Genomic DNA, 17,787 nt, shown 5'->3' with positions numbered 1-17,787 from the left:
ATCCTTTGTTATCTTTGTTGGTATGTGCACTCTTTTAGACGAACTCTGTGTTTTGTTGTTTATATACCTTATGCTGTCGCCCTGGGCTGCAGGGACTGGGCCCTATTCAGGAAGACCCTACCCCTCAGAGGAGTCATCCCCGGGGAATCTAGGAGTCCTTCTCTGTTTTCTTTAAAGATTCGGTCTCCTATTTCCCCCCTAACATCCTAGGGGTAAAGAAGGCCAGCAAGGCACTGGACTCAGATTCTGCGGGGATGACTCCTCTGATGGGTAGGGTCTTCCTGAATAGGGCCCAGTCTCTGCAGCTTGGCACTCAAGGCCTTCCAGAGTCTGACTCCAGCCTTCTTTTCGGGCCCTGGGCTGCAGGCAGAGTGGACTTCCCGCCTGCGTTTGGAGTCAAAGGCCACCTGTACGGACAAGCTTAGGCAAGCCACTGCACGTCTTGAGCCCCCAGGAGTCAGTTTCCCCACCCATAAAAGAAGGACAGCTCAGAGATTCTGCTTTCCAGCACTGATTCCTGCTCAGGCAAGGGCAGAGGACTGATGACGAAGCCACCCTCGAGTTCAGTTAAGCAAATTCACCTCTGTCCTAATCTGGAAGCAAAACTGTGGTCTGTCATCGAGTATCAGTTGTGCAAGCCAGCTTGTTCCCTCTTAAACCCTGGTCTAGGCTACCTTCCATTCATGTACAGATGACTCTCAGAGGGGGAGATTAGGCAACAGTTAAGTCATGTTATCTTTGTCCCACTTGTTTGTGTTAAAGTTCAAGGCACCTTGATCTCCTTCAGGTAAATATTAAACTGTTCATGCTCCCACAATCCTATGGCCTCTGGCCCATATCTCCTCTACCTATACTTTTACTCTACAGTGCCATGTTTCACTCTGGGGACTCAGATTTTTAGGGTCCAAATATGGTGGCTCCCCAGGTGATGCAGTGGGCCTGACTCATTCCCTAGTCCAAATCTGGTCTCAGACAGAGCTTTGTTACCCTGGGCAAGTCACTTAACCCTGTTTGTCTCAGGTTCCACATCTGTCAAATGAACTGGAAAAGAAAATGCAAAACACTCCATTATTTTTGCCAAGAAAACCCCAAACGGGGTCAGACATGACTGAAAAATGACTGACCAGTAGTGAAAATGGTGGTTCCACTGCCCTGGATGTTGTACTTTTTAGGACTATTTTTCACTTTTCTCCCCTTTGTTCCGTTTTTTTCATTCTAAGTAACTTTGGGATGACTTTGCTTTACTTGGCTCTCTTGCTAAGCTTTGTTTTTACCCTTGCCTGCCTCTCTGCTTCATGAAACAAGTCTTCCTAATGTTCGTCATTCTCTTCTCTAAGATTTTACAGACACATTGAAGTGATTCAGTGGTGCCTTTGGCAAGTCTGCGGTGTTTGCTGAATTAGGCCCTGAGCTGTGTCACAATTTTGATTCTTCTGTATTCATGATTCATCAAGCGAGAGGATAATATTAGTGTCTGTGAGATGGGCTTCCCAGACTCACACCTATTGGATTAGCCAAGTTGGGGGGGCGGGAGCATGGGGGAACACACCGATGCATTGGGATGGGCTGTGAATTGGCCCATTCATTCTGCGTCGAGTGTTACTGCATGGTGCATACCTTAGCCCAGGGGGCACAGCAGGCAGAACACTGACCTTGGCCATCAGGAAGATGCCTGTTCAAATCCTGCCTCATTTGCTAGCCATGTGTCCCTGGACAAGTCCTTTCACGTCTCTCAAGGCTGTTTCCTCTTCTGTAAAATGGACTAGCAGCAGCACGTACTGCCCAGAGTTGTTGAATCAAATTATAATAGATGCCCACAAGTCTTAAAGTGTTATATAAATTCGAGCTATCATTGCCAAGTCTACACCCTAAAGTCCAAAAAGGAAAATGACCCCTAGGTACAAAAAGTACTTCCAGTGTCTCCTTGTGGTAGCAAAGGACTAGAAACCAAGGAGATGCCCAGCAATTGGGGCCGGAGGAGATGGGATGTTACTGCTCCATTACAGAATGGCAAAAGGGACAGCTCCCAAGACACCTGGGAAGCCCCCTGCAGACTGATACCTCAGGAAGGGAGTGGAGCCAGCAGAGTAATTTGTACAGGGGTCACAGGGTGAGAACATAGGAAGGCCATCAGAGCTCTGGGGAGCCCAGCACTGAGGAGACATGACCCACACAGGAAGGGGTCTGCTTGAGCACAAAGACTGGTTAGAAGGGCTCAACTTTCCCCTGGGCCACTGGTGGTGGGCGGCAGCAGAAGGGAAACAAATGTCTGGGTTTGGGAAGGGGTTGGTGTTAATAAAAACATTTTTTTAAGGGGCCTTGTGAGTCTGAACGTAGCACGGTCCAATATATACTGCATGATGCCCTAAACCTCATTTGATGGCTCTGCTGCTCAGCTCCCGACCCACTGGCCACACCTGTCCAAGATATGCAGTGTAGAGGCAGCCCAACCAAAAGCATTCCATCACTCTTGTCACTGTCGCCCTTTATCCAGACTGGAAAATGACCAGCACTAGGGAGGCAACCCTCCCCAAAGGGAGCTCCCAGAGGACAGGGACCATCTTGCTTCTTTGTAGCGCTCGACACTTAGCAGTTTCCAAGGCACAGGCTGCATACACAAACCCTAGATGGATGGATCTGAGCTGTCCTCTCCTGTAAAAGGCACAGAAGGGTGGGAGCAGACCACCTCCCAGGGGCTCCTTCCAGCTCTTGGATCCCATGACTGGTAGGTCTTTGGATACACTGCTCATCTTTGAGCTTTGGTCTTCTCATCTGTAAAATGGGATAACTTTGGCACTTCCCAACAATGTGAATTGTTTTAAGGGAAGGAATTTTCAGGGGCAGCTAGGTGGTGCAGTGAATGGAGCACTGGCCCTGGAGTCCTCCTGAGTTCAAATCTGGCCTCAGACACTTAACACACACAAAAAACTAGCCATGTGACCTTGGGCAAGTCACAACTCCAATTACCCCTCCAAAAAAAAGGGGGGGGGCAGGAATTTTTTTTAATTGTGCTATTAGAACAAGATCTTGCTAGAATAGTGTGACTGAAGAAAAGCCTCAGGAAGGACGTTAAGTGCCTCCCAGCATTAGAAGGGCTATCCCAAGGAAGGAGGGGCTTGTTCTTCCAGGTTCCAGAGAGCAGAAGCAGGAGCACTGGGCAGGGCTGGAGAGGGAGGCTGGATGACCACTCCTCAGACATGCTAGTGCAGGGACCGAGGGCAGGCCCTTCCAATTCTGGGACCACTTGCCGTGGGGGGGAGCACTGACCATCCACATCCACCTGTCCCTTAGATCCTTCAGTCCATAAGAGGCAGCTGGCTAGAGGAGGCCGGGAAAAACACTAAATGTTGGGGTCAAAGAGCTGTGTTTGAGTCTCAACTGTATTCATATACCTATTCAGCATCACCCCAAGCAAGTTACCCCAGGGCCATCTCTCTGGGCCTTTTTTCACCACTATAGAATGGAGAGATCCCCGGCCTCATAGATTACTATATTGTAGTTAAGTTCTCTGGGCCTCAGTTTCCTCACCTGTAAAATGGGTAAAATATACACTCACACCCTACGCACGCACGCACACCCACACTCCACACACTCAGACACTCCATACTCACACACAGACACCCTACACACTCTCACACCACACAGACATTCCATACACTCACACCACACAGACACTACACACACACTTTCACACACTCCACACAGACACTCCACTCTCACACACACACACTCTATACTCTCACACACACAGACACTCCACACACACACACACCCATGTGGTTGTGAGGAAAGCACTTCTCACAGGGGCTGATTTTATTATTATTTTCCTCCTGACTGGGCTCCTCCCCACCCCTCCCACCCCCCACCCCCACCACCACCCTAAAGGGCCATCTTCACGAAGTCCCCTGTGAATTCCTCAGGCTCAGGCTGTATAACCACTTGTCCAGAATGCTGGGAAGGGGTCAAACAAGTTGGCTCCTGAGACAGAGCAGACTGCAGGGGGTCCCCAGCCCCCGAGGGCAGAAGCAGCCATGTGGGCGGCATCCCTGGCTGATCCCTGCCTGTGTCCCCTGCATCAGGCTTTGGCCCCAGGGGTTGATGACCCCACAGGAGCCTGGCGGTGCCCTCTGGACATCAGAGCTTGCTGCGGGGAGGCTCGGCAGGGACCCTCTGCAGCCGCCACACTACCCTGACCTGCTCGCCGGGCCAGTCCAGCTCCTTGAGGTGGTGAAGGTCCCCAGTCCTCCTGTACTGATCCAGGGCCGGCTCTAGCACAGTGATGGGGATGCTGAAGTTCAAGTGAGGGTAGGTGGCCCCCGTGCTATTGTCCCTAGTGTTGCTGGTGACAATCCCTGCAGGGCAGAAGCAGGGGTAAGGAGACAGCTGGTGACCAGAGTCCAGCTGATGCCAGAACAGCAGCACTCAGCCCCTCAGCTTTGCCTGTTCGACCACCCAGATGTGAGCTACCCCAACCCTCCAGGACGCCCCTTCCCGACAGTCTGCCCCCTCCTTCCTGTGCTTTGCAAACGTTTACTTTTGGGGTATGCACACTGTCTCCTTCAAAGAGTCTGACAGTTCCCAAGGGCAGGGACCTTTACCCCCATTCCCCTCTTCTCCCTCCGGTGCCTAGAACAGGGCTGGGCACACAGAAGGTACTGACTCAAGCTTCCTGGGCCTAACTGGGGGACAGACGGAGCTCATTACCAAGGAGTTCCCCAGAGCTGGTGAAGAGAGGCCCCCCGCTGGAGCCCCCATGCACGGCACACGTCGTCTGCAGCATCACGGGTACGTCACCCACCTCCACCACAGCGGAGAGGATCCCAGAAGTCACTGAGGGACCACAGGTCTGGCCAAAGGCCCCAAAGCCAACCACCTGCACATCCTCACCTGGAAAAGGAAGGGAGGGCAAGGATCAGGTGGGGGGCAGGTGGGCGGTCAGCTCCCAGCAAGAGGCCCCACACTCTGCAGCTAGAACACAGCTGCCCCAGGGGTTCTACTGAAAAGAGTAATGAGCTCGGACTCAAAGGATGCTGGTTCTACTTATTGACTCTGTGACCTCTGTGAGCCTCAGTTTCCTCATCATGAAAATGGGGAACACGGTGTGGAATAACTACCTGGCAGGGTTGTTGTGAGATAACCAGGTAAAGTGCTTTGCACACCTGAAAACTCTATGTAAATAGGCCTGATTGCTAACATTCTTATAATCTAAACATAGAAGTAGCGTTCACAGTGAAGGGAGGGCTGCCCTAAGAGTCTGGAAGAGCTGGGTTCAAATCCTGCCTGGGGCACATCCTGGCTATGTGACCCTGGGCTCCCCTCCAGGTGCCATAGCCAGCTAAGACTCTGCCTGTCAGAGAATCCACTGATCCTCCCTGGGGGCTAGGGGCGACACACACCAAGGAATCACTGGTCCTGTCAAAAAATCTCTGTGAACATAGTGGGAAACATTTATTAAGTACCTACTGTGTGCCAGGTACAGGGGATACCCACACAAAAGATGAACAACTCTGCCTCACAACGATTGTGACCTTAAAGCATCATAGAAGCAAGTGTTTCCTATTTCAGAATGAAAGGATGACCAGATCTAGAACTAGGAAGAATCCTGGCCACCATCTAGGCTAGTACCCTCGTTTTGTAGGGGGGGACCAAGAGTGGAAGTGCTTTGCCAGATGCCAGCTGGGCAGGAGGGTAAGTCCCCCTCTGGATACCTCAGGAATCACCCCCAGCCCTGCCAGGTGCCAGTGGCTAGGAGGGTAGGCTCCCAGGCAGAGGCCTCAGGAATCACCCCCAGCCCTGCCAGGCACCAGCGGGGCAGGAGGGCAGGCTCCCAGGCGGAGGCCTCAGGAATCACCCCTGTCTTGTGGAGGACTGCTGAGCCCACCAGCCTCACCTGGCTTGTTAGGCTCCGACTCATAGTCCCCATCCTCCCAGCTCACCTTCATGGAAGTGGCTGGCCAGGACAGGAAATGGGATGCCTTTGAGGTTTTCCTCCAGCTTCACCACCGCCACATCATAAGGAGATGTATCCTGGGTAGCAAACACCACTTTCCCCCAGACTGGAGAACTCCTGGAGGTAAACAAGGGGCAGAAACAGATTTTAGGATGAAGACCCAAGGATTACAGCCTTTGGACCAACTCAGGCCTCTGTGCTCAAGGCAACGCAGGGTGAAAAGTAGCCTCCCTCAAGTTACCTTGCCTTCTTTCCAGCTCTTAGGACCCAGAGCTGGAAGAGCCCTTGAAGGTCAGAGTCCACACCCCCATTTTAGGGACATATCTGACCTGCTCAAAGGCCCACAGCCAGTCAGGGCCAGAGCTGGGAAGCAAACCGTGGTCCCTGCCTCCCCCCACTGCCTAGGATCAATCACTTCAGTACTACTAGGAGCCCTCACACATAGGAGAGGGAGAGAACAGGGACCACATAGTCCCTCCAAGTTAGAGTTAACGCTTTTTTCCCATCTTACTGGAGAACCATCTATCTCAATGCATTGAGGAACCCATGGTGGAGGGTAAGTGGTTCATAAAAAATAGCCTGAAAAGTCAGGAGACCCTGCTCATTCCTGGCTCCTGACCACTCCTCTGCAGTCACAATTTCCTCTTCTGTCAAACAAGAGGCTGGACTCCAGGATAACCTCTCTGGTACCATTCAGCTCCAGCCATCTAAACCTCTACTACTCCCTCCTCACCCTTGCTGAAGTACAAATGTGTGGATCCAAGAAAAGTGACTTGTAAGAGCACAGTTAATTAAGAACATAGGCTGTAGAGTTAGGGGGAATCTTAGGTCATCAGATCCAACCCCCTCGTTTTACAGAGGGGAAAACTAAGGCTTAGAGAGCCAGTGTGGCAGAGGCCAGAGTAAAACCCAAGTGCTGTGACTTTTCCCACTCTCTCCCGGTCCAGGCCCACTGGGAACAAGTCCATTGGCCAAACAAAGCCTCCACTGGGGCCGTCCTGCTTTCCTATTCTTTAAGCAGGTGCCTGAGGCCAGAAGGGAAAAGGCAGCATGTGAGTTGGATTAGGAAGCAAAGGAAGCTCTGAGGAGTGGGAAGTGGAGGCAGGTGAAGAAAACAGCTGCTCCAGAAGGGGAGGCAAAGCATGACTGACAGGTCTTGACAAGTGAACTGGCTCCACCCGGAGATCCCCACCACCCCCACCAGGCTGTGTATGAGGCAGCTGGGGCCGGGAGGGCACAAGAGCACTAGAAGTGGTGACAGGGGACCCGGGATGGCATTCCAGCCATGTAACCTTGGCTAAGCCATTGTGCCTCTTGGGGATTTCCTTTGTCAGACAGAGAATACCTATGCCCCAACTGGATGGGATATGGTGACAAAAGCCCAGCCAATTCAAAGGCCCCCCAGCTCAGGGCAGGGAAAACAACAAAGGCCTCTTGTACTCCTGAAGTTGCAGGAACCCCAAAGGCCTCTCCTAGAACTTCCCAGCTGCTGGACTAGCACAGGAGGGCACAAGAAGAGGACTGGCACCAGCACATAACACAGTAGTAGTACAAGGAGGGTGAGAGGAAGGGCTGCTAAAGAAGTGGGAGGCTGGCAGACGTGGAGCCAACTTCCCTGGACAGTTCAGGAGGGAGAAGGGCTACGGGTTGGCGGAGGTGGGGCTGAAGCTGTCAGGGAACCCAAGGGAAGCAAGGCTGGGGAGCCATGCCCAGAACATTCCTAGGTAACCTCAGAAATAGAAAAGGCTGAGGATGAGAGAAGCAGGGATGGAGCTGTGGGAGTCAGGTGGTAGTTGCTAAGCAACCCCCAGCAGGGAGTATAGGGAGGGAACCGGGTGGTGCTGCTAGGAAACCCCGGAAGGACTTCACAGGGTAGGCCAGGGTCGCTAAACAACCAAGAGTCTGGAAGTGGCGACGCAGGGCTCAGAATAGAGTTGCTAGGCAACAGGGGAAGGGGCCAGGAGCCAGAAGTGGAGAGGCATGGTGGGCAGCCCTGGGGCTGTGGATGGCGACTGCTAGGCGGCCCGGCTGGAGAAGGGGAGGCAGCACCGAGGAGGTCTGGGGATGGAATATGGGGGCACAAGGGAGATGCTGCCTTCTAAGCTGAGGCCCAGGAGAGGGAGGAAGAGACCACTGGGCCAGGGGGCGGGATCACGGCGCTTGTCATAGAAAAAGACCAATAGAGGGGCGGGGTGGGGGTGGAGCTGCTAAGCAGTTAAGTTATGGGTGGGGAGAGAGAGGAGATTGGTTGCTAGGCAACCCCAGAAGCCACAGTACATCAGGAAGGACTACGTTGCTGGGTGACCCTGGCCTTACTTGGGCGCGGTAGGCCGCACCAGGACCCTCTTGGCCTCTCGGGGGGCCACGTGTCGGCAGGTGAGCACAAGGCGCGGGGCCAGCGCCACTCCGGAGCCCCACACGGACCCACACTCAATCAGGACGGCTGCCAGGCATGCGGCCCCGGGTTCCGGGAGCGGGGCGGCGACCTCGCCGCCGTCTGTGGGTAGGAGTTCGGCCAGCAGGCGGGCGTCGGCGGGGCGGCCTAGCTGGCCCATCGCGTGGGCCGCGGCTCGGAGGAGGGCATCGGCGGCGCACAGCAGGCTCAGTCCCACCCACTCGCGGGCCCGCCAGCAGAGCGGCGCCACCACGAGCGCCACTAGCGCGCCGTCGGCCGAGAAGACGCCGGCGCCCTCGGTGCCGGGCAGGCAGCGCGCATCAGTGAGCAGCAGCGGGCCGGCCGCGTTGCTGAGCACGCCGCGGCTCAGGCTGTTGAGGAAGATGTCCGGGCAGAAGGCGCCGAACGGGGAGCCGCAGGCGAGCAGCGGCGCGCCTTTGGGCAGCGAGGCGGCGGCGGCCACCGACAGCCGCAGGCCTCTAGGCGCCTCGGCGCGGCCCTCCACGCTCAGCAGCGCGAACCAGCCGAGCGCCGCCAGCAGCGGCCCTTCGTCCGCCTCGGCCTCGGGGGACTCGGGGCCGCCGCCCGCGAAGCGCCACTGCTCGGCTGCCTCACCGCCGAAGAGGCGCGCGAAGCTGGCGCGGAAGGCCGGGCAGCTGACGAGCAGCAGCAGGCGGGCACGGGCCGGGCCGCGGGGCGCCGGCTGGGCGCTGCAGGGAGGTGAGTAGAGCGCGCCCCGAGGCCCGGCCCGCGCCGCCGGCCCGCGGCCCGGCCCCCACTGCACGTGCAGCCGCAGGTCGGCGCGGCAGCTGTCGGCGCCCAGGAAGGGCGGCCCGGCCCCCGGCTCCAGCGCCGCGGCGCCCGCGCGCAGGAACGGCGCCACGATGCCACCGTGGCACAGCACCAGCCCCGCGCGCCGGCTCAGCAGCACCCCGCTGCAGCTCCACGGGCCCTCGGCCTGCTCCGCGCCGCGGGCGCTCACCACGCAGCCCGCCTGCTCGCCGGCCGCCAAGGCCAGGCCCCACCGCCGCCCCATGGTTCAAGGCACCCGCCGGCGGCCAGGACAGAGCCCTGCCTCAGCCCAAGACTCTCTGCGCCGCCACGCGGCCGCCGGCCAATGAGGCCCGCAGCTTCTTCCTCGAGGCTCCTGATTGGCTGGCCGACGCAGGATGCGCGACGGGATTGGTCAGCCGTCCGGTGACTCCTACGTAGAGCGTTCCGCAATCACGGGGCCGACCAATGAAGACTCTCGTTTACGGAAGCGAAGGAGGTGGAAGGGGGCGTGGCTCAGGATGCAGGCCATAGGGCGCTGTCCGGTCGGCCTCACCTTGTTATCTCTGGCTGGGTGAGACTGGGGGCTAGGTGGCGACTGTGCGCAATTTGCCGAAAAAGGCAGTGACTTGCCCAGGGTCACCCAGCTGGCATCGAGACCCAGCCCTTCGGGCAAAGGAGCATTCACCCACCAAAGCCCGGCCCCTGGAGCATGGGTCACCAGCTGCTTGTGCAGGGCTTTTGTGCAAGAAAAGTTTATTTTAAAATGGAAAAAAACATTCTTTACTCCCGGGTCTTGCAGAACCCGGTGAGAGCCGCTTGCTGCTTCCTGGCTGTTTGCAAACCGAAATCCTAACGTGGCAAGTCAATCACAGCAGCAAAGACCGCGGGAAAAAAATCATCTATTACCAGAGAAATTAACTAGGACGCGCTCCAGAATCGGCGCTGTTCCGTTCCGAGCCACCGAGGGAACAGGTCTGGAAGCAATCTTAAAAGCCTTCGGCTCCAAATCGCGCATTTCCCCAAAACCAACCCCACACACGGTTATTAAGCACCTACTCCTTCCCTCCCTCCAGCCAAACTGAACCGCCCTTCATTCCAGTCCAGCACTCTCCCGTAATTCCAGAAGTGGAATGCCCTCCACCACCATTCCCACCTGCCAGCGTATTATTGTGCTCACGTTAAATGCCATTTCTGTAAAGTCACTGAGTCAGCAAGAATCTTTTCAGCACCTTCTCTGCTAAACGCTGGGGATTTTGGTAGAAGGTAGGCACGGGCATTAGGGAGGATCAGGAAAGGCTTCTTGCAGGTGAAGATTAGCTGAGTCTTAAAGGAACCCCCAGGATGTTTAGGAGTTTAGGAAGGAGAGCACTCCAGGAATGAAGGACAAGCCAGTAAAAATGCCTCGAATCTGGAAATGGACTGTTTTGTGCCAGGAACGGCAGAGAGGCCAGTGTCGCTGGGTCAGAGCATAAGGTGGGGCGGAAGGTTTAAGACTGGAAAGGGAGGATGGGCCCAGTTTCTGAAGGGCTGTTTTATCCTAGAGTTTATCAAGAATGAGGATGACAGGGTCAGACCAGCACTTTGGGAAGCTCAATTTGACAGCTGAATGAGGAAGGCTTGTAGTGGAGACTCGGGACTTAAAGGCAGGAGGTGATAGGGGTCTTCACCAAGGCAGTGGGAGTGTTAGAAAAGAGGAACATACTAGAAATGTTACAAAGGTGAAATGGATGAACCTTGGCAGCACATTGGACCTGGGGTGAGAGACACGGAAAAGCCCAGGACAACTCCTAGCTGGGAGACTGGGAGGATGATGCTGCCCTCTACTGTGGGTCCTTCATTTTCCAAGAGGATCATTTATATCACAGGTAATGTCCTGACTTGCTTGTGAATTGGATTTAAGTGAGCCTCATTCTCTTCTTCCTGAGTCATTGGAAGAGTCCGGTGGCAGGGCAAAAGTCAGGACAACTGCTGCTGGCCTGGGATGCAGCAGATGACCTTGGCATCTTCAATGGCTGACCAAGTTCTAAGCACTCCACAGAATACCCGCTTCAGCACCTTTGTGGCCATTGGAGCAAAATGTTCTCATCTATCCCTTCTGCCAGGGGAATTCTTCACATGAAGACTCAGTAATGGGTCTGAGGCCCACCAGTTGCCCTTGTCCTGGCTTTAGCCCCTCTTTAAGACTTTACCCAGGGTGTGTTCACTGTGCGTGCTACAGGAACCACAGGTGAGCGCTGAGTGCCAAGTGTATACCAAAGGTGTATGAGCCGCCCTGAAGAGGGCCCAGCACACCCTCACACCAGAGGTGCTGGTCCTCCCTGACTGCTCCACACCCTGCCAAATACATCCTCCAACCAGCTCAACTCCAACTGAGACTCACTCAAACGAATAGGAAGGCGCATGTTCAGTTGTAGCCAGTGATAATGGTCAAGCAAGAGGGCTCTGTCCTTCACGTCAGATATTTGGCAGATCCTTACAATGCCAGTGGATAGTGACATACCTTCTCCAGAGGAAAGAAGGATGAGACTGTGCCAATGAAATTCAAGTATATTGAAATGAAAAAAGAAAGAGGCAGAGTTTGGAGCTGCTTTCACTGTGGAACAGAACACAATTGTACAAGAAGGCAAGCGACTTGGGAAGAGGAGATGCAGTGGAATGGGTTCACCAAGGGGCCAAGAGAGGGCAGGAAGGAGAGGGGAGCCAGTGCTAATGTTATTGCCTGGGAAAGAACTGAACGTTGGAGGGCCCAGTCAGGATCAAGAAGTGTCTGGGGCTTCATGGCAGGAGGGAAGGGTAGAGTGACAAGACTGTGATCAGATATGGAAACATGAACATGGCAGTAGAGCCCTCATGGGTGAGTTTCAGGCCAGACCCGAACCCAGGTTTTCCTGATCTCAAGACCAGCTCTCCCCACTACAACACACTCCTCTGGTTTATAGCCTATCCTGTGCACACAGTCACTGGGTGTCAATATTAACTGATTATAAGACAAAAGATGGATTTAGAGTCCTGGCTCTGGAGTCACAGGCCTTGGGTTCAAATCTCACCCCTGGTATTACCTGTGTGATCTTGGACAAGTCATTTAATGCCTTTGGCCTGTTTTCTCTTCTGCAAAATAACTGGTCTGAACTAGCTGGCTTCTAAGATTCCTTCCACCTCTCTTTACTAGCACACTAATCTCAACCTATCTTGTCTCCTGACTCTCCATTAGTGTCCACTGCCCCCCCCCCCCAGCCTGGGATAATAGTGATTAAGGACTGGACCTCCAATTTCCTTCAACAGCCAATGAGAAAACCTTCTCCACCAGGGAGGTCAGCACCTTTTTAGTAACTTAATAGTCTTGAAGGGTTGGCTGCCCAGGGTACTGATTAGTTAGCAAATTGCCCAGGTCATCTCTCTGGCTAGTCAAGCCCTTTGGAAACTTCCTCACTCACCATCAGATTGGTTGTTGTGTGGGGAATTATGGGCCACAACAACTTTCAAATAATGTCTCCTGGATTAGAGAGGTTGCAATATGAATCCTTGGAAGGTGAACCCACATTGATGAAATGACAGACCCGTGAAGTATGGAAGTGTTTAAAGAAGTTTAATATTTTCACAACACATAATCAAGGCACAAAGTCTCACTCAGGCTAATAATTTTCTTTCACAAAAGAACCACAAAAGGGGCCATAATTAATGGTTTTCCCTTGGACACTTGGCCCCTTCTTAGGGCTGGGCCAGACCCACAAGTTGACCTAAAAATTGTAAAAGTCCTGTTAGCTATTCTAGCTCCCAGCAATGAGGAATTTTTTCCTCCCTAGAGTTCAGTGATCTTCTCCTAATGACACTGAAGCCCTCTGTGCTAACATGGTGTGTTCTGATAGGGAAAATGGCTCAGCCTTGATTTCCCCAAATCACAAATACTATGAAATTGCTCAAAAAAGCATCACTGCTGGCATTTACGTAGAGCTTTACAGTCTTGATTAATCTTCAGAACCATTCAAGGTGCTATAATTATTTCCACTTTACAGATGAGTTCACGGGCTTCCTCGTGGTCAAAAAGCCGATGTCTGAGGCAGAATCTGAACCCAAGTCTTGCCGACTCCAAGGTCAGTATTGTAGTTACTGCTCCCTGCTTCACAAGAATATTCTCCAAGTGTGGCCCTTATCACCCTTCCAGCTTCAGACAAGTGCCAGTTTACTACCTCAGACCTATCCTTCGGTGTTCGGTTCCAATCTGTATCAGCACTTTAAGGTAATCTCACATCTATCCGTGGATGAGGCTTGTTAAAAACCTAACAGGTTGTTGCCTCCCACTTCTCACCTGAGCATAGGTAGCAAACCTTTGGGTTCTTGTGCCCATAACGCTAAGGACACACTGAGCTCCATTAAGCTCTCCTTACCTTTGCTCAAGCACCTAAATGCTTCCCCTACAACTTCCAGGATAACCAACACACCAAACCTGTGGTGCTATGAAACTGAAGCATCTCCTTGTAGTGGAAAGAGGGCTGGCGTCGGTCAGAAATTTACATTCAGGTCCCAGTCCCAACACTCGCAGCCTCTGAACAATGGGCAAGTCATCTTAGCCTGAGGTTATCTGTAAAATGGCAGCCTAATGCCCAAGGCACCATTGTAAACCTCATTTCATCCCATGTGTTCAATTAGTTGCCAGACCTTGCTATTTCTACCTCAATATCCTTTCAAAACCGTTTCCTTCTATTTGGCCAGCCACCCCACCCCTAGTTTAGGCCCTAGCTCTGCTCCCCTTGCCTACTGCAACAGCTTCTGGATGTCTCCCAGCTTCACATCTCACCTCTCCATAATCCTAAGGTCCACACAGCTGCTAACATGACTCTCCCAAAGCAGACATAACATACTGTGCCATTCAGTAAGACCACATTCCCTCCTCCAACTTGTTTTGCCTTTTAAAGCCCCATCCTCTTTCCAGCCTCATTACACATTAATCCCCTTCTACATTCTCCCCATTGGTCACACATCAGTCCATCTCTCATCTCTACCTTGGTATTCTCCCCATTCTACCTCACCTCCAAAGCACAAACACACTCCTTTCCTCTTCATCACAAAGGCCTAAGTAAGGTTCTCCTGATCTTCCCCCTCCCCTTTTAGTGTCCTACCTTCCCATTTTGCATTTCTCCTGTAGTCTTAAGTCATAACTGTTTCCCAATAGAATGAAAGTTTCTTGAGTTTTTTTTTCTTTGTACTCCAAGCTCTTAGCACTGTACCAGGTATATATTAAGTATTTAATACTTATAAATTAATGTTTATTGACAAACTGACTTCAAGCACTTAGAGAAATGGGATTTGAGTTCACCAGGGCCCTTTTGTGAGACAGGTTACCTTGGCTCCTTTCTTTTCTCCTTTTCTCAAGGTTTTCTAGGGACATGAGATACACACTGTGGTCAAACCATAACTAGATTAGTGCATTCAGTGGCAAGCTCTTTTTTAAATTTTTTATTAAAATGCATTGGATACAGAATGACCTTCGTTTGCAAAAGGTTGCTTCACTTTTCCAGAAAGGGGAACAGCAAACACCTTGATACAACATAATGAAGTTTCCATTCTTAGTAACGTCTATAAGCAGTCTTTGATGTCCACCAGCTGTATTTCTCGGCAGTCTCTGTAGAAGAATGGTGCATACACCGAGGGGCAAGAGGAGGATGGTTCCTCTAACTTTGACCCTTTCTTTCTCCAGTGGTAAACACAGACCACTTTCACAGAAGGTTGCCCTAGCTTAGGGCAATGACTGTCTAGTTTACTTACTACAGAGAAAAAATAGCTCGATACCGAAGCAACCGCCCTTCCCAAGTCTCCACAAAGAGAAGTACAAGCAGCTTCTTGCAAAGAAAAGAGCAAGGCCACTATTTGGTTCAGTCATTTGATAGCTAGATTTGTTCACTTTAAGGCATCTGCCCCTTTCAAACCCACAAACTTTCATTTTGTTGCTTTGCTGTTTTAAGAAATAACATCAATTGCAAAATATTTTTTAAAAAAAGCCTCCTTCGGACAGGAAAACTATGGCTCTGCAAGACTCTCACACATCTGCCATGTGTTAAACCGCTTCAATATTTGGCCACGGGGAACCCTAGCACATCAAATACTGAGGATCAAGAATGACAAGCCTGACTGAAGAATTATACCAACTCTTCCCATTCCAAGATATCCTCTTGTCCATTTCTCCCCTTCTTCCCATAGGCCTAATATAGTCCGGACCCCTCTAAATGTAACATCACTGCAGCTTCCAGTGGTAGGGACATGACAACCAGTAAAGGGAGGATTTATCGTGATAATCAACTTAGCTATTATTGCCAAGGAGATAACAATCAGTTAAGAGAAGTCTGTTTCACGTGGCATTAAAGAAATAGGAAGCCATCGACACACACGTTTACTGATGTCAACATCTCAGGAGCATTTGGCTTCCGACAATGGATGATATGGGTTCAAGATCAGTGGCTAATCTGACAGAATGTAGGTTTCTGATGGGGAGAGGGGCAAACTGTGGGAAAGCAGTATCTCAGGAACAGCCTATGAACCCGACTTCTGTACTTGGGTCATTCAGCTCAGCCCCAGTCACCCTTGCTGGAATCATCCATCGGATCCCCTTCTTAGTCGGTGGAGAATCCAGTGATCTCCAGCTGTCAGTGTTCCCCTGGGTAGCAGGTGTCTGGAAGATGGTTCCCTAACCTGTGTGCAAAAGTGACTTAAGACACCTGCAGCATGCAACAAAGCAGAATGCTTGGGTTTGGTCCCACAGCTTTCTGGGGAGGATTAGGTCAGCTTTTTTTTTTTTTTTAAGTAACTGAAAAGGAGGAAAGAAGGTGCTATAGGCAGGAGTGAAAATTAAAGAGAGTAAAAAAGCAGAACCTGGCTTAAATTCATAACCTTTTTACAATAAACAAGTTGAGTGTTGTGCAATTTTCTGGGTTTTTTTTGCAAATGATCGGCCCCTTTGATAGTTATGACCCTAATCTACTGCTACAGAAAACCTGTTGACAAAACTGGACACCAAGACGTTGCCTCTCTCCTAGTACTCCATGCAGCAAGAGGAAGAAAAAGTACCTCAAACCAGCACCTCCTAAGGCCAGGCTGTCACCAAGGCCTCACTGAGCCACTGCGCCATGAACGCAGCTGATCCAGAATCTGCCTAGTCCAGCAGAGCCAAGTGACCCACAGGGCAGCCACACCCAAACCCAGATTTACTGTGGGCCTCAAATGGATTATTTTTGTAAAATATCTAAATGCCATTAAATAGATTAAAAAAACCAACCCTAATATAGACTCTGGACTAAACAAGTGAATGGTAACTGAAGAGGCTGGAAGGGACACGGATTATGTTGATAACACTTCTTTTAAAAAATAGAATCGTTTTCTTTTTCTATCAACTACAGTGGTGAGACAAGTTGTTCTTTTCGACGGCCCCTGCAAAGCGCCTCTGCAGGCGAGAGCCCCGGAGAGCAAGAGCCGGTTTCGCCCAGCCCGTGGGGAGGCGCTCTGCTCCCCCCCCAAAGGGCGGAAAAGAACAAGTGTCACCACTGGGCCGGCAGAGAGCTGCCCAAGGCTGCTCCTGGCTTTCCCAATGCCAGGATGTGGTTGGAGAGCTTTCTGTGTCGTAAGAGAAAAGTCCACGAGGAAGCTGTGAACAGGGTCAGTCCAGAGAAGTTAAAGGCCTTTATTTTCATTGCCCCCACATCAGTCAATGTACTGAGAGAGCCAGCGGAAACCCTCGCCGTAGCCCTGCCTCTTGAGCACGCTGCACATGAACACCTCCATGGGGCGGGCGTTCAGCTCCCTCAGGGGCACGTTTCCCTACAAGAGTCAAAACAGGGAGAAAAGGTGATTAGAAACTTGGTGGTCTCCCAGCCTGAACATGGAGCCACTAAAATCCATCTCCAATCTAACTAATGATTAGGAGACTTTAAGGGATAAGGAAAAGTAAACTCCCAAAGAACCCTAGGCCCTGAGAATCAGCCCCGTTACTAATTTGGGGGCAGACTATGAGCAACCATGAGTGAAGGGACAGATACTGCCTGTGTATCACCAAATCAAGGAATTCTCCTCAGAAATGAGACTGTTAACAGTTCACTATGTGTGCAACTAAGTTCAAGAAAAACTTTGCAGTGTAGAGAAACACACTCATAGAGAGGAGGGATGGATGGCATCTGAAGGTCCATTTGCAGAGACAAAGAAACAGTGATAATGGGGGTGGGAAAGAGATGAGAAAATAGTGTCAGGGAGGTATGAATAGGGGAGAGGGAAAGAAGGGAAAGATTTAAACAAACGTCCAAACCAAAACACATTATTGGCTGAGAAGATTGGGAGACTCCTGCTCTAACTATTCTAAATCTCTTTCTCCCCCACCCTCCCTCCTCTCTCTCTCTTTGTCACTCCTTTTCTGTCTCTCTCTCTCTGTCTCTGTCTATCTCTCGCATACCTGTTTTATACAATAGATTCATCTTTCCAACTGCCTCCAGTATGGTCTACTCCTCCAGAAGACTCATGTTCTAATCCTTGTTCTGTTACTGATTTGCTTTGTAGACTTAACCTCAGAGAGAGAGTTTCCTTATCTGAAAAATGGGGATAATAATACTATCTATCTCACCAGGGAATTACAAAAATGTATAACATGATTTGAGATCTATGGTTTGGAAGGGAATATCAAATCACAGCT

At 51.6% G+C, this 17,787-nt stretch overlaps 2 protein-coding genes across 4 annotated transcripts in view; both read right to left on the bottom strand.

Moving 5' to 3' along the window:
* Positions 1-3,780: 3,780 nt before the first annotated feature.
* TYSND1 (trypsin like peroxisomal matrix peptidase 1) lies at positions 3,781-9,440 on the bottom strand. Of its 2 annotated transcripts, XR_011165112.1 has the most exons (5): positions 8,267-9,440; positions 5,937-6,067; positions 4,705-4,887; positions 3,898-4,352; positions 3,781-3,839 (listed from the first exon to the last, which is right to left on the bottom strand). XR_011165112.1 is itself a non-coding variant. In XM_069071448.1 (4 exons), the coding sequence occupies exons 1-4, from the start codon at positions 9,379-9,381 to the stop codon at positions 4,135-4,137; spliced, it is 1,647 nt and encodes a 548-aa protein (XP_068927549.1). In that variant the 5' UTR covers positions 9,382-9,440; the 3' UTR covers positions 3,874-4,134. The 2 variants fall into 2 exon arrangements, 1 of the variants encoding a protein (XP_068927549.1); XM_069071448.1 differs by lacking the exon at positions 3,781-3,839 and having other exon boundaries at positions 3,874-4,352.
* Positions 9,441-14,558: 5,118 nt separating this feature from the next.
* The window catches only part of SAR1A (secretion associated Ras related GTPase 1A), a 25,915-nt gene continuing 22,686 nt past the window's right edge, over positions 14,559-17,787 (bottom strand). For both annotated transcript variants that reach the window (XM_069071452.1, XM_069071451.1), the window contains exon 7: positions 14,559-16,925. In XM_069071452.1, the coding sequence (XP_068927553.1) occupies positions 16,809-16,925 (117 nt within the window). In that variant the 3' untranslated portion in view covers positions 14,559-16,808. The remainder of the gene's footprint in view (positions 16,926-17,787) is intronic.

This window comes from Petaurus breviceps, unplaced genomic scaffold, assembly GCF_028583685.1.
Source record: "Petaurus breviceps papuanus isolate PSGF00001 unplaced genomic scaffold, PetGlider_PUasm1.0 90825, whole genome shotgun sequence".
Classification (NCBI taxonomy): Eukaryota; Metazoa; Chordata; class Mammalia; order Diprotodontia; family Petauridae; genus Petaurus; species Petaurus breviceps.
The sequence above is the reverse complement of the archived record's forward strand: the minus strand, read 5'-3'. Positions and strand labels throughout refer to the sequence as shown.